General features: G+C 35.9%; 1 protein-coding gene across 3 annotated transcripts in view; it reads right to left on the reverse strand.

Annotated features, from left to right (window-relative positions):
• The window catches only part of SCAF11 (SR-related CTD associated factor 11), a 78,229-nt gene that overhangs the window by 48,959 nt on the left and 5,646 nt on the right, over window positions 1–23,624 (reverse strand). For 2 of the 3 annotated variants that reach the window (XM_034644961.1, XM_034644959.1), the window contains exons 2-3: window positions 9,848–9,901; window positions 2,127–2,208 (exon numbers count right to left, since the gene is read on the reverse strand). In XM_034644961.1, coding sequence (XP_034500852.1) covers window positions 2,127–2,187 — 61 coding nt within the window. In that variant the 5' untranslated portion in view covers window positions 2,188–2,208; window positions 9,848–9,901. The remainder of the gene's footprint in view (window positions 1–2,126; window positions 2,209–9,847; window positions 9,902–23,624) is intronic. The other variant, XM_034644960.1, reaches the window with a different exon arrangement.

A 23,624-nucleotide genomic window follows, 5' to 3' on the forward strand; every position in this document is an offset into this window, starting at 1 on the left:
TCAAACTTTATCCTTTAGGGTTTGTATTAATTTAAATGCCCACCAGCAATATAACAAGAATACGTACTGTTGGCTCAAAAGTAAATAAAAGAAACTCCAAAATTCAACATAAAATGAAACAAAAATAAAGAAATGTTGTCACCTGAAATGCAAATATACACCAAGCAAATGGAAAAGTGGGGTTTGTCCTGGGGGCAAATATTCATATTAGGGTTCACATCTAGAGACTTACAACCAACCCAGGTAGGGGAACTGATTCTGAGAGGCTTCCATATTAAGTCAAGGATGGGTTCAGGAAAAAGCAAATACAAATACTCTGAAGGAAAACATTCCTTAGGCAGGCCCTTGGAATTCTACAGATTAAATTTATCAGATATGAGTTCATAATCAAACATTACCAAACCTAAGAAAATAAGTTCCCTTGAGTAAGAATCAGCAGAAACAAGAATTTATTTAGATTTATTTATTTTTATATTTTATATATTATACTTATTAAGTATAAATTTATTTAGATGCCCACTGGCTTCAAATATCAGAATTCGCAAATACAGCATAGAATGATTAAACAGCATATAAGACCCAGAAGAAAACAATACTTGTGAACTGTAAGACAGATCTGAGAAAACTAGCTAGACTATAAGAAACATACAAGGAGACATAACCTGGGAAAGGAGAGTGGGAAATGAGGTCAGAACAAAGTCTAATATACTAATTGAAGCCCAGAAGAAGAGAATAAAGAATATGCAACAGTTAAAGCAGTAATGGCCAAGAAATGAGAAAACAAACAAAAAAGATCCAAAAGATAAGGACATATAAGGTATGGTAACCAAGAAAAATGAAAATAATCTGCCAGAAACAATGCAGCAGAACTGTACAACATCAAAGATAAAAAAATACGATCTAGGGGCGCCTGGGTGGCACAGCGGTTAAGCGTCTGCCTTCGGCTCAGGGCGTGATCCTGGCGTTATGGGATCAAGCCCCACATCAGGCTCTTCCTCTATGAGCCTGCTTCTTCCTCTCCCACTCCCCCTGCTTGTGTTCCCTCTCTCGCTGGCTGTCTCTATCTCTGTCGAATAAAGAAATTAAAAAATCTTAAAAAAAAAAAAATACGATCTAAAAAGAAAAATGAGGGAAAAGACAGATCATCTCTAAGGGACTGACAATTAGGCTGAAAAGATATTTCTTGACAGCAAAAAGAAACCAGAAAATGGTTAAATAATGTCCCCAAAGTGCTAAGAGAAAACAAAACAAAACAAAAAACCTATCAATCCAGAATTGTAGATCTATCTTTGAATAGTTTCAAAGAGGATAAAATAAATTCAAAAACTTAAGAATTTACCACTAATAGACTTTCACTAGAGGAACTTAAAGTTTTTTTCAGGGAGAATACAAGAAATGGAGGGTGCCTGGGTGGCTCAGTTGGTTAAGCAACTGCCTTTGGCTTAAGTCATGATCCTGCAGCCCCAGGATCAAGTCCCGCATCAGGCTCCTTGCTCAGCAGGAAGTCTGCTTCTCCCTCTGACCACCCCCCACCATGCTCATTCTCTCTCTCAAATAATAAATAAATACATTCTAAAAAAAAAAAAAAGAAAGAAAGAAAGAAAAAGGAAAAAAGAAATGGAGAAGAAATCCCCCCAAATACTATCTATATTAAAATATCAACTAATTTGTGGTGTTTCAAAAAAAATAATGGATGACTATAACCTGTAAGTCAAGAGCAGGATGATCAGAGTTAAAGTGTTCTAAGGTTCTTCTACTGTTAACAGTGAATATTAAAATATTAACTTTAGAAGCAGAGGAAAAGATCAATGCTAACTATTTTAAAAACCCAAAATGGAAGATTACAACAACAAAAACAGATTAGCATATTCATAAACCAGTAAGGAACAAAAATTTAAGAAGAAAGAGTTCAAACAAACCAAAAACCTTGATCAACCAAAAATAAGACATGGGAGGAGGGAAAAAAATGTATACACTTCTTATTCAGGCAGCTTATTTCAGAATTTACAACCAATGAAAATAAGTGAAAACAAACTCTATGAATTTTAAAATGTACACAAATGAACAGTTTAGAAACATTAAGTTTTGCTTTCAACAAACAAGCTTTATAAAAAATTAAAAGTTACCTTCCATATCTTCATACTCCTGATCTCCCACATTTAGGGTATATATAGTTTTCCTCTTCATTTCTCCTTGAAAAAGGGTTTCCTACAGGATGAATTATAGTAGACAATTTTTATATTTTCATTCTCCCAGTATCAATGAAAAATAAAAACAAAAACCCAGAACTGTAAGAAATTATTTTAGACATAAAAGAACATAGTACAAGCCAAGCCAGTAAATTTTATGGATAATCCAGTACTCTTTTATACACCTTGCCATCAAGCAGTCTTATTAAAAGGAAAAGCCTTGTGTAAGTATTAAGCAACAAAGACCAAATGATAGATTTGGTGGTACAGGCAAAAATATAACTGGAGCTTAGGGAAAAGAGATCAATGTGAACTGGAGTTTTCACTAAAGGATATAGGTTATGTGTGTTGAGCTTAAGGCATTTAGGGGGCAACATAGTATAAAGTAATAAAACAGCATTTAACTAGGCCAATCTGACAACAAGAAGAGTGAGTAAAAGTATGAGAGAGAGAGAGAGGAATAGAGCGTGTGTGTGTGTACTGAGGAGGGATATATGCCAAGAAGTTTATCTGGAAGACAATAAGAAAAGCAATATAAATGAAGTAGGGACAGACTACAAAAGGATCGCCAATGATTGAGAAGTTTAGATCCAATCTTACAGATTCCTCTGAAGGAGACTGAAATGATAAAAGTAATATAAATGTATCTTTTAAAAGAATGATCTGCCAGCAAAGCACAGAAATGGATTAGGGCAAGGAGAGATTAGAAGCAGAGAGATTTGCAGAGCTAGAGTAATTGGCTATGAAGTGAATAAAAAAGCAAGGAATTAACAAACAACAATTTCTGAGATATGGTGACTAAATAAATACAGGGAAGGAGTCAAAGATTATTCTGGCCTTTAGGACTAAGAAAATGATGATTACAAGAGGCAAAATGAGAAATGTAGGAAAGGACATGAATTTGTTAGTCAAGGGGAATAAGTTCATGAGGTAAAATTATTTTTTAAGTCAACTCAGAATTCTTTCTTGAACTGGTGCAAGACACGTTGTAATAAGCTGTTCAGAAACATTTTGGAATAACTCAGTACAAGAAATCCCCAATTTCATCAGTTACAATTCTCCCATATTTATATGAAGTAATTTTTCTACTAGTTTCTTCAATAATTTAAACACACTAGTTTCTACATTAAAGGTATGTACTGCCCCCCAAAATTCTTTTAGACTAAATAAGGAGAAACGCAGAGACCCACACTTTGGTTCAAAAACCAACTGTAGAGCAGAAAAGAAACTTAGCAGCACACAGAAGAATGATTTAAAGGTTTTAGTAGATTATAAAGTCAAAATCAGTAAGGATTACTTTTAAAAGTTAATTTAATCACAGTCTGCCTTAATAAAAGAAGATTGTCAAAAACAAGAGGAAAACTTCCCCCTCAGCCTACATTTGCAACATTTGTTTTATTTCTGATGCTATTTTATTTAGGGACAAACAACAAAATGATGAACGTCCAGGGAAGATGACTAACCTGGTGACAGCCTTGGAAACCGTATCATATACAAAAAGGTAAAGTAGTAATGTTTAACCTGGAAGAACAGAAAGCTTAAGAAGGTTACCTTCAAATGGAATGGGCTGAACAACCTATCAATGAAGGTATTCAAACAGAGGCCCAATGACTTCCTCGTGGGCTTTTTTTTTTTTTAATTCAAAGATTTATTGAGTGCCATAGGTATACTATTAGGCACTGAACAAGACAGACAGAAATTCCTGACTTTACATTCTAGCAGGGGAGATACAATAAACACATTAAAATATCTAGTATGTTGGGATGTTGAGAAAAATAAAGCAATACAATTATAAAATAAACATACAATTATGAAGAAGCTGTTATTTCATACAAAGTATTTAGGGAAAGCCTTTCTGATAAAGTGAAATTTAAAATGGCAATCTGAAACAGTCAAGGGAAAGAATTATGTGAATACCTAGAGGACCTGCATTCTAGGCAGAAAAGAACCGCAAATATAAAGTCCAAAGGCAGAGAAGAGCAATGTGTCTGATATGTCCAAGGAAAAACAAGGAGGTAAGTGTGGTTAGAATAGAATGAAAGAGAGGAAAAGCAGAAAATGAGGACAGAGAGGTAGGAAGATCATATAACACCTTAAAGGGCTGAGTTAAACAGACACAGACTGCTTTCTCTGAATGACATGGGCCAGTAGCAGATTTGAAGCAGAGGAGGAAGCAAAGGAAAAACAAGTCGACTGATCATCTAGGGAAGGAGATGACAGTGGCTTGTACCAGAGAGGTAGAAACGGTGATGAAAAGGGATCAAATTCCATCTATTTTCAAAATATAGCCATCAGGATTTGCAGAAAGACTGAATGTGAGGTATGTATTAGAGAGCAAGACTCCAGGATAATTCCAAAGTATTCTGATCTGAGCAACTACAATAATGGAATTACTGAGAGAGAAGATTATTATAAAAATATTCAGATAGTCATGGATTACTCTACTTGACATTCTCTCAGAAGGACAGTATCAGTATCACTTGGGAACTTGTTACAACTGCAGGATACCTCGGGCACCACTCCAGACCTAGTAAATAAGAATCTGCATTTTATCAAGATCTGGACATGATTTATACCTACGTTAAAGCCTGAGAAACACTGCTCTAGGCAACTTCCCAACTTAATTTGAAGGCATACTGTGCTCCTGGTATAATCCACAATTGAGTGTAATCTTTATGTGGGTAAATTCATACCATACCAACTCTCCCAGTATCCTAAGTATCTAAGAATAAAAAATATTTGAGAGTTAATTAAATGTGATAAAATGTCAATCTGAAAATTAACACAGTATTTTAAAAATCTAGGAAGTTCTCAAAGCACACAATATACTATTCCTTTATGCAGCTAAATAATTTATGTCCAATTGGATGGTCTATGCTGTTTTCACATTTCCTTCCTTAAGAATATTAAGCTCATATTTTATATTAACATATAAATTATAATCTATGACTAACATTTTACAGTAAAACTGCCTTATTTTAACTCATGCAATGACGTACATAAACAGTTTATCACTGAGAAACTAAGAAGCCTCAATCAAGTTACAGAGTGCCCTTCCTCGTTAGAAATCGGCTTAAAAAACTAAGTGCTCCAAATTCTTATAACTTGTGTGCTGCTTCTTAAATACATCACGTATTAACCGCTGCCATATCTAACAGCAATTATGCTACATTACCAATTAATTCATTCAAAATGATAGCGTTTTAGCATTTCACTGATAAAAGTCACAAGTTTTAGTTCAACAACTTACAAAGTTATAACTTGTTCATGTTTATTTGTTCTATCTGCCTAGATTCCAGTTTTTAATCTAAGGATTCATGGTTTTTAATACCAGTTTTGCTTTAAATTTCCAGTAACAGGAGCATGGGAATACAATACAGACACATGGTCCTAAGCCAATAATTTGTGGTCAATAAAAAAACTTAAGAGATAAGCTGTGGGTGGGCAGGACTCTCCCTCCAGTGGTTACCCAAAAAGTTAGATATAACTTGATTTCATGATATTAACTACTAATGACTCTTAATCATATCATATTCTACCTAAACTCCTTAACGGTTCGACTGAGTTCTGTAAATTATCTATAAATCGAACAGAATTTTCTTTTAATTTTGGTTTACCTCAAATTAATCTCAAAGAATGGTTGTTTATTTTTGATTTTAAGTTAATTCTAAACTTTACTTTTCAGATGACTTTAATTTACAAATTTCAATCTTTAATATCTCTTCCCAGCCTCCACCTTTCCAAGCTAACATATCTTTTAAGTCTTTTATCCCTAACATAATGATCTTAAAGCACTCATATCTTCCAAGTTGCCCTTTTTATTTCATTATATATTGGTGTGTTAGAAATCTGTTATGAATTAGAAATACTATTCCAAATATGTTCATAAAAACAGTTTGGGAAAAACTACCTAAAAATTTTATTTATCATAAAAGCATCCACTTTTAAATGTGGAATTAAAAAAAAAAAAAGAGCACTAATACCAATCAGTTTTCAGAATTCAGAGCTCCTTCTCCCACACAAACCCTGGAATACGTGGAAGTGAGAATCCCAGGCCAGCCATTACAGTGCATTCAAGTAACAGCAGTGTAGAAGACAGTTCAGTTCCCTAGAACAGGACTGCCCAACAGGGAACTGTTCTATCAAGCACCTGAAATGTGGCTAGTACAACTGAGGAACAAAATTTTTCATTTTATTTAAATTTAAGTAATCCAATGTGGTTACTGGTTACTATGCTGAACAGCACAGTTCTAGGACATAACGACAATCCTCTATAAAAGAAAATTGTTTCAAGTTACACCTAAAACACTAGCAATGTATTTTCTATTGTAGTAGTTGCTAAAAGCACCTCAAGCTTCAAGGAATCAGAGAAGGGACCAGAGGTTCCCACTAACAGAAACTAAACATTTTAGGCTTGGCCAGCTCCATTTAAAATTCCTATCCTTCCCTTCTCTCCAACTTTTCTCTTCCAAAGCCTGTTTCCTTCCACCTACATCCAGTTCACTTCAAACCTTGCTCTCCTTGCTTCCTCCTACTGTCCTTCAAGCAAGTCCACAGTATCTAAAGATATGAACATCCTAGTTAAGACTTAGACCTACATTCAAATTGCAGTTCCACTGCCATGCAGTAAATAGCTGTTATTATCATTATTTTTTTTCCTAAAGATTTATTTTTAGAGAGAGTTAGCGCCCAAGCACACACGAGGGTGGAGGGGGGGGAACTGCGGCTGGAGGGAGAGAGAATCCTCAAGCAGACTCCATGCTGAGCACAGAACCTGACCTAGGGCTTGATACCAGGACCCTGAGATCATGACCTGAGCTGAAATTAAGAGCCAGTAGCTCGAGCAACTGAGCCAATCAGGCACCCCTATTACTATTATTATTGGTGCTAGTAAGAACAGAAAAATAGGGAAGGGTAATAAAAGTGTTGACTGTCCAGTTTGTTTTCCCTAGACAGAAGTGAAAGACAAAGGCAAACGCAGGACTGAAAAAACACAAATCAACACTTCCGATTAACAACTAAATTGATCAGGGGCGCCTGGGTGGCACAGCGGCTGAGCATCTGCCTTCGGCTCAGGGCGTGATCCCGGCGATCTGGGATCAAGCCCCACATCAGGCTCCTCCGCTATGAGCCTGCTTCTTCCTCTCCCACTCCCCCCTGCTTGTGCTCCCTCTCTCTCTCGCTGGCTGCCTCTGTCTCTTTCGAATAAATAAATAAAATCTTTAGGGAAAAAAAACAACTAAATTGATCAAGTCTACTAATATTCTGTGGGTACAAAAAAAGAAGACATATGGGGGTGCCTGGGTGGCTCAGTCATTGAGCATCTGCCTTTGGCTCAGGGCATGATCCCTGGGATCGAGCCCCGCACTGGGCTCCAGCCCCGCACTGGGCTCCCTGCTCCACTGGGAGCGCTTCTTCCTCTCCCACTCCCCCTGCTTGTGTTCCCTCTCTTGCTGGCTGACTCTGTCAAATAAATAAATAAAATCTTAAAAAAAAAAAAAAGACATATGAAAGGCCATGAGGAAGTTTAACTCTATTCCTACCCCACTCTCAAGCCCAATCCTGCCATTACAGACTCTATCACAGAAGGGCACAGATATGATAAATGAGAGCCAAGGCTGAATGAAAGGGATACTGGGGAAAAAGTAAGAGCTATCCCTATGTTGGGCATACCTGTGCCAAGGACAAAGCATATTTCGTGAAGATGCTAAATACTATATTGATTCACATGGCTAAGGTCTTCAGAGAATCCAGTGACTCCCAGAACCACTCTCCAATAATCTATTCTTTCTCCTTTATTTCCAATCCTCTATCCAAGATAAACTGGTCCCCAAATTCAATCCCCTGTCTAAAAAATTAAATTAAAAAAGAGGAGGCATTCAGTAAGGTACTCTGAATGCTATAATTCAGTGATTAATGACTTGGGCACTGGTGTCAGGCAAACCTATGCTTATGACATTGTCTAGCAGTCATAAACACTCCAATGTTAATAACCATTATTATTAAATGCAGGATCTTTCATCTCAATCCCAGTCCTAAATAAAGCCATTAACTGCCTCCCAATTATCTATTAAAAAATTGATCCTCCCATTAAGAATGTTCTTTTCACTTAAAGAAACGATAGCAAGGCTATTTTTTATTGATGTCCAGGGAGGGATAGTATCCGTTATTATAGGCCAGTGGTCAAAAAACTGGCACAGGCCGAGTTTTTCTGTAGATAAAGTTTTGTTGAATCACAACCATGCTCATTCCTTTAGATACTGCCTATGGCTTCTTTTGCACAGCGAATACAAATAATTGTGACAAACCATATACTCTGCAAAGCCTAAAGTACCTATGACCTGGCCCTTTCCAGAAAAAGTTTACAGATGTGGCTCAGTCTCTCACTGCAGAGGGCTCGGCAAGCTTTCTAAGCATAGGTATCTCTACATCTAGATTCAAGCTGGACTCTGGCAGAACAGTTACTTATTACACATCTGAGTCAATGGTTCTACATGTTGTCCTTGAGGTCCTTTTCAAACGCCCCTGAAGGCTATGTGATTTTGTTGATTTATCTACATTTATTTTATCAGTCTGGCTTAAACTATCACACATATTTGCTCTAGTGCCTTCATTAATTCACTTCAGAGTAAGGTTAAGGCAATTAACTCCTTCAGCTTAATAATTATTTCCTTTCCAGCCTCTCTGTCACATAATCAACTCAGTACTGCTCTGCAACTGATTTTTAAATCCCTTACAAAATGGTCCCAAAGTTTTGTTTTTTCTACCTGTACAGCAATTTTATTAGAGTTTGTAAGTAGACTTCTTTGCTTCAAGTGGGCTATTCTAACATGTTTTTGTTTAAAATACTCCTCATCTGCATGTTTGTTGCTGGAGCTTTAATACCAGTACTCTTCAGAATAGAGACAGGAATATCCCTTTAAGCACAGGTTTTAGAAAAAAAAAACTGTCTCAAACCGCAACTAGTCTGCCACTTACTAGCTGTGTGACCTTAACCTCTTTAAGCCTGTTTCCTCATCTATAAATGGGGATAAACGTAGTAACCACTTCAGTCATTATGAAGACTAATTACATAATCACATAATCCCTCTAAAGGACTTCACACCAAAACTAGCACAAAAGAAGTACTCAACAACACACAGACACAAACACATGAACACCACTGCATCCCAAAAGGATCTTAGGTATATAGGATATAAGATTGTAAATCTGTATGACTCTAAGAATAGATTTCCATTATTTTAAAAATTCCTATATTTCAAAGAATATCCACATACAGAAAGAATGTAAGGAAGAAAGAGTTCACAAAATTTAAACTGTCAAACAGCTTTTCAAACAGATCTTACATAAGGATAAATATGTTCTTTATTCTACACAGGTAGTATTTATCAAGATTCCTATTTATCTGGAAACAAAAATGTTGAAGCAAGACAAAATCTAGGACTCAAAAAAAAAAAAATAGTCCTAGGATTTTTGCATCCTATTTTCTACTTTATATAGGTATAGGAGATAAAACACTAAATGGTTTTAACATGGCAACTCCAGCAAAAAAAAAGAGGTCATAGTTAAGTGAAGCTATAACCATAATTTCCAAGGTAGTACCTACGAGTGTCATTTTAAGTTTTTCGTAAGTATAAAATATTCACAAGCCCTCTTACCTTTAAGACTCTTCAGGTGGAACAGTCACGTAATCAGTTTTCCATCAAACTATTCTGGGGAGGGAATTATGAAAATTAGTCCTATATTACGTGACTTTCACCCAGCTGCTACCCTATTTATCTTGGGTTCAGAATAAAAGAGAACAAGAAAATATAAAGAATGATTTATTCCAGAGGGTCCTGAATAGTGAATACAATTTATTTAGAATATGAGACATTTTGACACAGTTAAGTATATGCCTTCAAATATGAAGATACACACAGGTAATGGAGGAAAGCAATAATGAAAACATTTGTTTAGTCAGAGAAGCACAAGAAGTCACATTTCAGCATATAAGAAAAAACCAACTGAAAACAAAGTAACGGAGCATTAGAAAAAATCTACCCCAATAAACAGACTAATCATATCACCTAAGAAGTCAAGTTAGAAAAAGATACAGAAATTCAACAACTACTAGAATTTAAATTATTTCCTGAACTCCAGAACTTAAGTATGCTTAACCAATAGTCATTTTTCTTTTTTTCCCTCTTTTTTCAAATAGGCCCTATACCAGACTCCCCACCCTGCTACAGCCTGTCTGTATTTATTCATTCAATAAATATTTAGCCAGTGCCCCTATTTTCTAGGTACCATTAGGCCTTATGCCTGATACACCTGACAAAAACAAAATAAAAAATCAACAATTACAATACAGTACAGTACAGCAGGTGCTGTAATGGGGGTAAGCACAAGATGTAACAGGAGCACATAATAAGCACCAAATCCTTGCAACATACGTACATTTGTTTAAAAAAAAAAAAAGCCTTCCCAACTGAGACCCAATAGATCAAAAATGTATTTTTCTAACCCACTGACCATTCTGTAGCACTGTAGCATTTCCATCTTTAAAGGACTCAGAACTGGAATTACCAATTTAAACATGATAGTGAGAATTTTAACTTTCAAAACAAAGGAAGGATATGTGCAAATCAGAGCACATAGCTAAGTTGATGTGCTTGCTATGTTAGACTTCCTACAGGGAAATGACCATTGGGCAAACATAAAAGATAACACTGTGCCCGACCCGACACCATAAAGGCTTAACCTCCAAAAAAGGTTTTCAGATAATGGCTGGACATACACACCGGTAAAAGAGAAGTATATTTTCTCTTTCTACAAATATTATAAAATGGTACATTTCACACAATTATCTGAGTATATTAATTGCCTGACTGAACACCATACATTTAAAAAAAATAATCGGGGAAGGGCACCTGGGTGGCTCAGTCGATTAAGCATGGTCCTGGGATCTAGCCCCACATTGGGCTACCTCTCCTTCTGCTGCTCCCCCTGCTTGTGCTCTCTCTCTCTCTCTGTCAAATAAATAAATAAAATCTTTAGGGGAAAAAAAATAAATAATCGGGGCGCCTGGGTGGCTTACTCGGTTAAGTGATCTCAGCTCAGGTCTTAATCTCACGGTGGTGAGTTCAAGCCCCATTGGGTGAAGCCTACTTAAAAAAAAATTGTTTTAATAACTAATAGGTCTTTTTTTAAAATCATAAATCATAAAAATAGAACCCTCATGAATGGGATTAGTGCCTTATAAAAGAGGCTACAGAGAGATCCCAAGCCCCTTCCACCACATGCGGATGTGAGGGAAAGTCTGTGACCTCGAAGAGGGCCCTCACCCAACCATCCAGTCACCAGAACTCTGAGAAATAAATTTCTATTGCTTATAAGCCACCTGGTTTGTGGTATTTTGTTGTAACAGCCTGAACAGATAAGACATATGCTCTTCTTTCAGTTACTATTGCACATCAGTCCCTGGAAATACTTTCTAATTCGTTTTTGATAAGATTTTCAGTGATCTGGCTGCTTGTCAGCAGCTGATCAACAATAGGAATTTCTAGGAATCTTTCATATTCAACTCCTTCATTCTGGGCCTATACCCAGAAAATAACATGCTTTCCAAGCACCATTCACTGATGACCAAATAATCTTGTATCTTGTTTACCAAGTAAATTGAAAATAAAGATGAAGTGATCTACACTTATCAGTCTCACAATAAAATCAGCTTCCCGTATCAATCTAGAAAGTGAAGATATACTTCGGAATGTCTCTAAAACTCTTGTGCAGCGTCTGCAACATCATGTGAGACCCAAGATTTCACTAATATGAAGCATATCACCTCATACTGAGCTCTACAATGACTAATAACCTAATTATTGAAGCAAATTATTTTTTTAAAAGATTTCATTTATTTGAGAAAAAATGTGTGCAAACATGAGAGCAGGAGGGGCAGAGTAAAAACAAGAAGCAGACTCCCTACTGAGTAGGGAGCCCAACGCAGGGCTCAATCCCAGGACTCTGAGATCATGAGCTGAGCCAAAGGGAGACACTTAACCAACTGAGCACCCAGGCACCCCTGAAGCAAATCATTTTTAAAAGGTTAGAATGAATGAAAAATAAAATATTTCCAAAGTGAAGAGAACTGGAAATCCTCAGGCAGAAAACACAGATTAAACTGAAAATAGGAAAAAGGTTTTTCAAATGTAATATAATTACGGAAAACTAGATTTCATGGAGACTATGCTCTAAAAGAGAAATTAATTTTCCTATTTCCTTTTACATTTAATGTAGCATCATCTCCTCAATATGGCTTGTACTGTTACATACAGGATCACACACGTTAAAAAAAATGTAATTGACAAACCATATTTAAATGAAATAAGGAGATTCAAGTTCCCATTACATTCTAATACTGGTAATAAGTAAACTGGGGAGTTCTGGTTCTGGGTAAAATGTACTAAGCACATTCCACCTTGTTAATCTCACTGACTAAAACTATAAAACCCAGACAGAATAAATGGAGCAGGTAAACTGAAATTCTGAAAGTAAATAACAGCAGGTGGATTGGGGAAGAGCCCAGAATCTGATATATTATCAGGCTGGTAGTGAGCTTGTAATTTTTCCATCCAGTTTTGCCTCCAGCCTGGGCTTAATGGAACCTGAAACCCAAAAAGTGGCTGTTGGGGACAGCAGAGAGAGAGAAAGCTCTAGGAAAAGCCCTCTATCTCTGTCCAAGGAGTGGAAAAGGGGTCTCCTAATTGCTTAGAAGGAGTAAGGGAAATCTCTTCTTTTTTCTGTTCCTCATTCCCCATGACCCAATTCCCAAGCAATCCTGTGGTGACAGCTGCAACAGTGGCAGCAGCAGAGCCAGCAGGAGCCTAAAACTCTGAGGGAAAGGTACCATCCTCACTGACTGAAGAAACTGGACTAATCTCAATTTTTCTCTTGTCTTCCTGTCACTTGCCTCGAGCAATTGTAGAAAACACGCACCACAGTGGAATAAATGAAATGAAGACTGGGGTTTCCAGCCAAAGGACAGAAGGGGGGGTGTCCCAGGGATCTAGAAAACACCATGAGCATAATAGAAGGTGAAGAGCTGTTTATAAACTCCTAGCTCACCCCTGCGCTGTACATCTACAGGTTTAACGTTAAGCAGCAAACCACAGACTCTGAAGACTAAAATATAGGATAAACCCCCATGCAAGTCACAGATTGGCTACTGGGTAATACACATTATGGGAAAAATCCAAATGTACTACAAAGGTTTTGAAAACAGAACTGAGGTTAAAACTACAGCCTGAAGAAAGCTGGCTGGAATTGTGGCCTAAAACCTAACTGAATCAACTGCTTCCCCAATTAAAAACATCTACATTCTCCATAGCATTTAAGCAAGACAATATGATTCATGTCATAATGTTCAAAATCTTCAAAACGCAACCCAAAATTACTTGGCAGAGAGAACAAAAAAATCTCAAACTCCTGTGGGAAAAGAGAACCAACAGAAAACACCACCAAGATAACACAGATATTAGAGCACTGGGTGAAATTATCTGACAAAGACTTTAAAGCAGGTTAAAAAAAAAAAAATAGTCCACAAGTAAGAGCAAATACTCTTGAAACAAATGGAAAACTGGAAAGTCACAGCAAAAGCAAACAACCCACAAGATATAAAGAACCATCAGATGGAAATTTTAGAACTGAAAAATGCAATAACTGAAACAGAAAATACACTGGACAGACTCAATAGCAGAATGGAAAGTCAGTGAACTTAAAGACTGATAAACAGAAATTATCCAATATGAGCAACAGAAAAAATATTGAAAAAAATATTAGTGCCTTAGGGAACTGTAGGACAACATCAAAACCCTAACATTCAATTCAAGTCAAGACCCCAAGGAAAAGAGAATGAGTTCTCTTTCACATTCTGGAAAAAGAAGGATGAAGAGAAATAATGGCCAGAAACTCCCAAATTTGGTGGAAGATATAAGCCTCTAAATTCGAGAGGCTCACAAACCCCAAACAGGTTAATGAAATCCATGCCTAGACACATCACAGTCAAATTTGTGAAGATGAAGAGCAACAGAAATGATAAATACCTGGATAAATATAATTAACTACCCTTCTCTTGAATTCTTTAAAATATGTATGGCAATGAAAAGCAAGTATTGCAAAACGTTCTAATAAGATTTCCAATACCTGTAGATGAAACACAAGACAATTACAAAAGGGACCTACATCATGATAAGGTTTCTGTATTTCACTTAAACTGATAAAATAGTGATTCTAAGGAAACTGTGAAAATATAAATGTATGTATTATAATCCTTAGAGCAATCACTAAAAAAATGATATATAGGCAGAAACACAATAAACTAAAATGGAATATTAAAAAATGTTCAAATAACCCAAAGAAAGAGGTTATGTAAGAACAAAAAGGTAAACAAAAAAATTAAATGGGGGGCGCCTGGGTGGCTCAGTCAGTTGGGCATCTGACTCTTGATTTCAGCTCAAGTCCTGATCTCATGGTGGTAAGATCGAGCCCCTTGCCAAGGGCACAGAGCCTGCTTAAAATTCTCTCCCTCACCCTCTGCTTCACACCCCCCTCGCACATGTGTACTCTCTCTCTCTAAAAAATAAAAAAATAAAATAGTAGAACTAAATCCAAATATATCAATAATTATAATATGTGAGATGTAGGGAAAGCATGACTGCATCAAAGCATTTACATCAGAAAAGGTCTCAAATCAGTGATCTAAATTTCTATGCTAAAAAACTAATAAAAGAAAAAGATATATAAAACAGGCAGAGGGAAAGAAATAAAGAGAGCAGAAATCAATGAAATCGAAAACAGAAAAATCAATGAAACCAAAAGCCTGTTCATTGAAAAGAATCAATCAATAAAATTTAAACCTCTAGCAAATAGCACTGAAAAAGCCCTAGTACTGTTTAAAGAAATTAAATCTGTAGTATTCCAAAAAAAGAAACCTCCAGGCCCAGATAACTTCCCTGCTGAATTTTACTAAACATTTAAAGAAGTAACACCAGTTCAACACAATCTCCTCCAGAAAATGGAAGATAAATACTTCCCAATTCATTTTATGAGTCCAGCATTATCCTGATAGCAAAACCAGACAAAGATAGTACAAGAAAAGAACAAACTGATATACTAGATTCAATAAAAATAAACTATGATACATTCAGCCATACAATGGAATAATACTCAGCCAAAAAAAAAAAAAAAAAGGAATGCACCAGTGGTTCACTCAACAACTTGAATGAATCTTAAAGGCAATATACTCAAAGAAGCCAGTGTCAAAAGGTTACATACTACACAACTGCATTTATATGACATTCTCAAAAGGTCAAAGCTGTAATGACAAAGAATTCTTTGATCAATTATAACCTGGGTTTAGGTAAGGTTTAACTACAAAGATAGCATGACGGAGCTTTTGGAGGTAATGGAACAAAATTCTGAATCCTGACTCTGGTGATGGTAAATCTACACGTGTATTAATATTCACAGAACTACACAACCAAAAAAGGTCAATTTTAGCATTATGTTAGTAAAATTTAAAATGTTTTATAAGTACAGACTAACATGTAAAGTAATTTGGGGCTAGAACATAAATTGTTAATGTTTTCAACAAAGGTACTTTTTCACGGACAACTTCATGGTCTCAGTCCTTCCAGTGGCTCTATACTATTGCCAACACATAGAGGTCACCCATATTACATCGCCACTGATGAGCTTGAGAGGAGGTAACTGAATTTTCTATTTCTGGTTCCTGTATTTCTGTAACACTGAAAGGTCATGTATTCCATAGACCATGGAGAAAAAGAGATTAAAAGCAACAGGCACAACTTCATAACGCCACTAGATTCTAAGGCAGTGTTATAGAAATAAATCAGTTCCAAGACCCTAGTAATGGTATGGAGCAGACCCGTTTTTCACTGTTTGGGGGAAGAGAGGCACTACAGCTAACTCCCAACTGGGTGATACTTTTTTTTTCCTTAAGATTTTTTTTTTTTTAAAGATTTTATTTATTTATTCGACAGAGATAGAGACAGCTAGCGAGAGAGGGAACACAAGCAGGGGGAGTGGGAGAGGAAGAAGCAGGCTCCTAGCGGAAGAGCCTGATGTGGGGCGATCCCACAACGCCGGGATCACGCCCTGAGCCGAAGGCAGACGCTTAACCGCTGTGCCACCCAGGTGCCCCAGATTTTTATTTATTTATTTATTTATTTATTTATTTATTTGAGAGAGAGTGTGCACGTGAGCAAGCAGAGGGAGGAGCAGAGAGAGAGGGAGAGGAAGGGGGAAAGAATCTCAAGCAGACTCCACACTGAGCATGGAGCCTGACCCAGGGCTCGATTCCACAACTACAAGATCATGACCTAAGCTGAAACCAAGAGTCGGACACTCAACCAACTGAGCCACCAAGGCGCCCCTGGGTTACACTCTTATATAACAGGTGTCCACTCTATGAGAAGAATATATCTACAATGCAATACTTTTCTTTTAAAAAAGAAAAATGAGTGCCTTTTATGTGCCGGGCTACTTCATCATTAAGAGTTTGATAAGGAAATCATATGAAAGGCTTCCACTATCTCTCCAAATAAAAAACATTATAAAGCAGTATCATGTTATATGTTCTCCAATAATTTCAATATATATTCATATATATATTTCAATATATAGATATATATTATTATGTTTATAGAATAACCCCACAGCCCCTGCTTAAGGTATGGTGGAGGGAAGAGAAAGGAGAAGCTGATTGTGCAATCTTCCCTTGTCTTCAAAATTCTCATTTCCATTTTCTCATCCCTATTTACTAAAACAAGATGACATAACTAATTCAAATGGTAAAGGAAAACCTAAAGCTCTTACTTTTTTGGTTTCTTTCCATCAGCAATTCCTCAATGCCTATTATAGGTCCCTTGAAGGGAAAAGTTACAAATGTGGAAAAGCAGACTTTACATTCAGAAGATTAAGCGTTACGCCCATTAAAGACAAAAAAACCAAAAGAACAGTGAGGTGGTAGAGACTCATCTCACAACCAAACTTCCCAAGAGGACTAGGAGCCCTTGGGATCAATAGCACCATACCCTCTTACCTGGCAAGCAGAACAGCCAAGAGAAAAAAGTAGTCCTGGATAGAAGTATGGAAGTAGAGGAACTGGTTATCTTTTCATCTTTTTTTCTAATCCAAAACAGAAAAACTGTCAATTATATCTTTAATTTAATCTTCGTTCTACCTTAGAAAGATGCCCAACCTGAACTGGCAATCCCGGCCCACCCATCTCTCCCAAACACATATATAGCACAGGAAATACCTGCAACTAAACAAACAAATCCTAAGGATTAAAGAGGAATTAATAACAGTAAATGACCACATACAAATGCCTGTTACATTGGAATGGAAATGGATTTCACTTATAACAGGGAAAAAAAGAACAATCTTCAAAACACTGCTTCTGAAATACTGCTTTGTTCTGTTTAAACAAGATTTTAAAAACCTTAATTACAGAGTTTCAACTTCGGAAATTAGTCTTTTTGCACAGATGCGAAAGGTCACTCTTCGGTTCCTCAAGAAATGTCATCATTCTCTAATCCTTTGTAAATGGGTACAAATTGCTATAGTGAAACTAGTACTGAAAAGAAAAAAGCAATTGTTTTGTGTAGTGAGCACGATATTCACGCTCTCTCTACTCCAGTTTTGCCTATTATCTGAATTTCTTAAACTCACCTAGGTAGTTACCTCAGATAAAAACAATTTTATGTTACCTAAGTATATAATCAATATATTTTTAAATGAATATTTCACATATAACTTAAAAAGACATTTCACAATCCTACTTCTGTAAAACACTACTATTCTAATCTGGAAATATGTTATCACTTGTTATGAAAAATTACTTTAAAAAGGAAAAATAAAGAACACTCTTCTACATTAACATCAGGCATGGACAGATATTGGGATTCTTTAGTAAATGTAATCTTATTATAAATGCTCCAAATGCCTGAAGAGCTGGACTTTTGGGTATGCATTCCATACTATTTCTAGATATTACTTTCTGACATTTCCTAAGTTATCTCATTAAACTTTTATAGAATTTTGTGAAAACATCTCTCCATCCTATATACAATGAAATTAAGTAAATTGTCTAAGGTCACAAAGCCAATTCTAAGCATCAGGATCGGAACTCAACTAGCCCTTTGACAGAAAAGAAAACAAATATTAATCTGGGTCACTATATATTAAAGGAAATTAATGGAAAGGCAGAGGTTCTCAGGAGAGAAATAGTGGCTATAAAAAACAGGGAAACAAATGGAAATTTTAGAACTGAAAAATACAGTATCTGAAACAAGATTTCAACAACAGACTGGAAATACAAAGGAATGAGTCAGTAAATGTGAGGATACATCAAAAGAAATGATCTAATCTGAAGAACAGAGAAGTGAAAGACTGAAAGAAAATGAAGAATCTCTGGGTCCTGTGGACAACATCCAAAGTTCTATTTAAGTCATCTGTGTTCCAGAAAAATAAGAAAAAGAGACTGGTACATTAAAAAAAAAAAAAAAAGTTGAAGAAATCATTTCCAAAACCTTCCCAAATTTAAAAATTCACAAATTTCAGGATATACCAAATAAGATTAACTCAAAAGAAAGAGAAACATGCCCAGGCAAATCATAATCAACCACAAAAAAAGCAAAGGTGAAGGAAAAGAAATCTTTAAATAGAGAAACACAACATACAGATGAAATTAATGATTCAAATTACTGCAAACTTCTCATCAGAAACAACGGGATCCAAGAAGGCAGGACATCTTCAGTGCTAAAGAAAAAAACTGTCAACCCAGAATTTTGTATCTGGTAAAGAAATCCACCAGAAATGAAAGTGGAAAAGGCATTTTCAATTAAGATAACAAAGAGAATTTATCACCAGCAAGGTCCCCTTAAAAGACATGCTAAAGGAAGTTCTCTAAGCTGAGGAGAAATGATACGAGAGAAACCTGAAATTCCATTAACAAGAAGAAAAGCAGTCAAAAGCTACATATAGATAAGACACTATTTTTCTCCTAAGTTCTTTAAAAAATATGATTACTGTAAGCAAAAACTGTATGACTGTCTAGTGGGGTTTTCATTCCATATACATGTAATGCATGAAACAACTTTAACATAAAGGTCACTGGAGGAGTTGTTTCACTTGTACAGTCACTTCAAGTGCTAAATTTTAACTCTAAATAGATTGTTAATGTTTCGGTATATAAATAAGTCCCAGAGCAGCAGTGTCCAATAAAAATATAATGTGAGCCACATATATAATTTTAAATTTTCAGTAGCCATATTTTAAAAGTTAAAATAAAATCAATCTATATTTTATTAACCCATATATCCAAATACTAACCAGTAAAAAACTTATTAAATGAGACATTTTATATTCTTTTTGTGGTAGTAAGTCTTTGAAATCTGGTGTGTATTTTACATTTATAGCGTATCTCAATCAAAGCAGACACATTTCTAGTTGTCAAGAGTAGACCTAAAGCAACCACTAAGACATAATTCAAAGAGATATAGTCAAAAAGTCAACAGATAAATTTAAAGTAGAATATTCAGTATAGTCACATAATCGAAGAAAGGGCAGGAAATGGGAAACAAAATAGTCTATCATATTAATAATTACATATAAATAACCTAAACATAATTACTAGGCAGACTGTCAGATTAGATTTTACAAAAACACTGGATTACATACTGCCTACAAGAAACTCAATTTAAAAAAAAAATTTTTTTTGTGTATAGTTATCACACAATGTTACATTAGTTTCAGGTGTACAACATAGTGATTCAACTTCTATGTTATGCTACGCTCACCACAAGTGTAACTACCATCTGTCACCATACAATGCTTTTACAATATTAAGACTATATTCTCTGTTGTGCCTTTTATTCCTGCGATTTATTCATTACATAACTGGAAGTCTGTATTTCCCATTCCCTTTTATTCATTTTGCTCAGCCTCCCATCTCCCCTTCCCTCTGGCAACTATCAGTTTGTTCTCTGTATTTATATGTCTGGTTCTGCTTTTTAAGAAACTCACTTTAAATATAAAGACATAGGTTAGGGGCGCCTGGGTGGCCACAGCGGTTGGGCGTCTGCCTTCGGCTCAGGGCGTGATCCCGGCGTTATGGGATTGAGTCCCACATCAGGCNTAAAAAAAAAAAAAATTTTAAAAAAAAAAAAAAAAAAAAAAAAAAAAAAAAGACATAGGTTAAAATGAAAGTATAGAAAAAGATATGCCATGAAAATAGTAGTCAAAGAAAGTTATTAATATAAAATACATTTTTAACTTCTCTTTAAGGGTCTGACTGGATTTGTTTCTCCTTCACTTAGTTTTATTAGTTTTATCTACTTCTGTAGCAGTTTTGAAACAATAAAGCTATTTTCCGTTTCATGCATCTCTCTCATATTACTCATGCTGATGTCTAAGTGACCAAACACGTACAACAGTTCCTAAAGAAATACGGCCTTAATGCATTAAAGCTGTCTTATCTGAAGGCTCTTCTATGTTAAGGTTTTCAAGTGAATGATAGCTTACAAATTTTTTAAGTTATTAATATTTATTCCCCATTAGAACAATAATTTAAAGAAACAGTTTTCTTGACAGGCCATGTAGGCACACAAAATAGTGTTACAAGTATATTTACCTTAACAGATCATTTATCATTTGTAAGCTGTTTCACTGATCCCAGAGAATTTTCAAAGCAGTGTTGCTGTGGCTGCTCTCTTTAATATTTATATTTATGTTTTCACTTACTTTAAGCTACTGAACTTTGGCCAGGGTATTGAGACTGGCTTGCAATATGAAGACAGATTAAGATACTATAATCTTTCCTGCTGCAAAAAGTAGAGTTGGAGAAGTAGCATAAAAAAGATGAACAAGATAGCATATGCTAAGTGCCAAATGTGAACTACAGGTCTTTTTCAGGACTAATTTAGTCAGAAAGAATTCATTTAGAACAGCAATAGGAGATAAGGGTAAAGGTGTAATTATGGGCCAGAATGTAAAGGGACTTAAAGTTTAAGTCCAAGGTAGGACTTAAATAGTGCTTTGTAAAAAGTAGAAAATCACTAGGGAAAAGTCCACCTCGATCCCATTTATCTATTCTGACATGTTTAAACTGGGGGTTTTGAAAACAAAGCAGCAGCAGAAAGTGGAGAAAGAGACGAAAGTATGGAAAACTAATTAGGAAAAAATGGAAGAACACTGGGGAGCAATAAAGAAGACCTGATTACAACTACGCCCCTCAAGGGCAAAGGCCATGTTTCTTTCCCAGACCTAACAGACACAGATATCAATAAACCTATAGCAGAAGATTATGGGTAGGGGAAATGCCTACCTTCTATCAGGCAATAAACTCTGACATGCCTTTGCACATTTAATCCTCAAGATCCCATACTACAGAACATTTTAAAAAATTAAAATACCACCAATACTGAACACTAGTAATACTGCATTAAGAAGGTTTCAAAATCGCTAAACAGAGTTAACTTAAAGGTGCGAAACAAAAAAAGACTGGAGTTAGCGGCTATTACCACTGTACTCAGGTAAGTATTCCTTAAAAATTAAAATAGGTGATGGCACTGATTATATTAAGTCACCAATAAAAGATGACAATCACTATCTGTGACAACTAGAATGCAAAGCTAGCTCTGACTCCAAAGAATAAATTTTTACCTGTCAAAATTATATTAAAAAGATTCTCCTGAAAGTACATCTGAGAACTCCTGGGTAAAAGAGAAAATGAGGATGAAGATTAGTGTTACCACTAACAGAGATGTCAGAGTCTAAAGAGGATTTAAAAGTTAAGAACAGGGGAGCCTGGGTGGCACAGCGGTTAAGCGTCTGCCTTCAGCTCAGGGCGTGATCCCAGCGTTCTGGGATCAAGCCCCACATCAGGCTCGTCTGCTATGAGCGTGTCAAATAAATAAATAAAATCTTTAAAAATAAATAAATAAATAAAAGTTGAGAACATATTTGATCATAATTTTCACTACAAGTTTTGGTGTGACAATCTTTTATAAAAACAAATGAGTATAATCTTTAAGAAAACATGTCTATATGGTGGTATTCTGCCTGGAGGTGTTGGAGCCCAAGTTAACACCAGGTGTCCACATGAAGGTGAGGGAGCCCAGGGTGAGGTACTGGAACTCAAGCAGAATGGTGAGATCCTCAATATGAGATATCTGAGGGGCCTAGAGTGAGGCCCCAAGCCATCAGAGCCTTAAGAAGAGTAGAAATGTTATGCAACACGGGGGAGGAAGCAATAGTGACAAAAAGAATTTGGCTACATCCTGGTGATCGATCATAAGTAAATACACTAAGGATATTGGGAGTCAGGTTTCCCCTTGTAAGAGAAGGGAGTTATAAACTTGGAAAGGGAGAAAATGAAAACAAACACTGGAAAACAAACACTGAAACCAGAAAAATTAGTACGAGCTCATGGTTTTTTATATACACAGAAATAAAAATAGCACCCAAATCTCGGTTTTCTAAATACATTTCTGCACTAAAAGAAATCCCTCCTTAGAGAAACAACAGTTTCTTCCAGGTCACAGCAGGGAAAGTACGAACAAGGTGACCCTAGAACATTTTCTTGTGTCAAACAGTAAAGAAGTGCTCAAAGCAAGTCAAAAGAACACAGAAACGAGCTTGAAGGGGTTTCATTGGTCAAAGCTGGGACTATTTGAGAATAAATAGCAAATCTGATAAAGAATGGGCTATTTATAAAGTATCAAAATACTTCCCCCCAAAATACTTATTAGTTACTAAGAGAGGGGGAAAAAAAACTTTAGTGAAGAAGCTTGGGAGACTTCACCTTAATCAAGTGATCAAAGTGTACATCATCAGTAACGGCACAAAGAGAGATTGTATGCCATCCAATAGGATGCAATGAGAACACAGCATCATTACTGAGACACTCCTGCAAAAAAAATGCACAATTTGAATCCAACCATGAGGAAATAACAGGAAATTCTAAACTGAGAGACATTTAACAACAAAACTAACCTACAATTTTTTAAAGTGTCAAGGTCACGCAAATCAAGAAAAGACTGAAGGATTACTCTAGGTTGAAGGAGTGTAAAAGACATTACAATTACATGCAACACAGAAATCTGAACTGGATCCTCTTGCTAACTAACGAAATTACTGTGGAAACTGGCGAAACCTGAATGAGGTCTGAAAGTTAAATTGTAGTAATATAGCGATCTTACTTTCCTGATTTTAATATATTTATGTAAAAGAAAGTCGCTATCCTTGTTTGGGGCGATGAGAAGGCAGGTGCAACTTACTCCCAAATGGCTCAGGGTTTGAAAAAAACTTCTCTGTACTTGTACTTGGGACTTAAGCAGGATTGTGTCTGCAACCTACTCTCAAATAGTT

The sequence above is a fragment of the Ailuropoda melanoleuca genome, chromosome 16, assembly GCF_002007445.2.
Source record: "Ailuropoda melanoleuca isolate Jingjing chromosome 16, ASM200744v2, whole genome shotgun sequence".
NCBI classification, from domain to species: domain Eukaryota; kingdom Metazoa; phylum Chordata; class Mammalia; order Carnivora; family Ursidae; genus Ailuropoda; species Ailuropoda melanoleuca.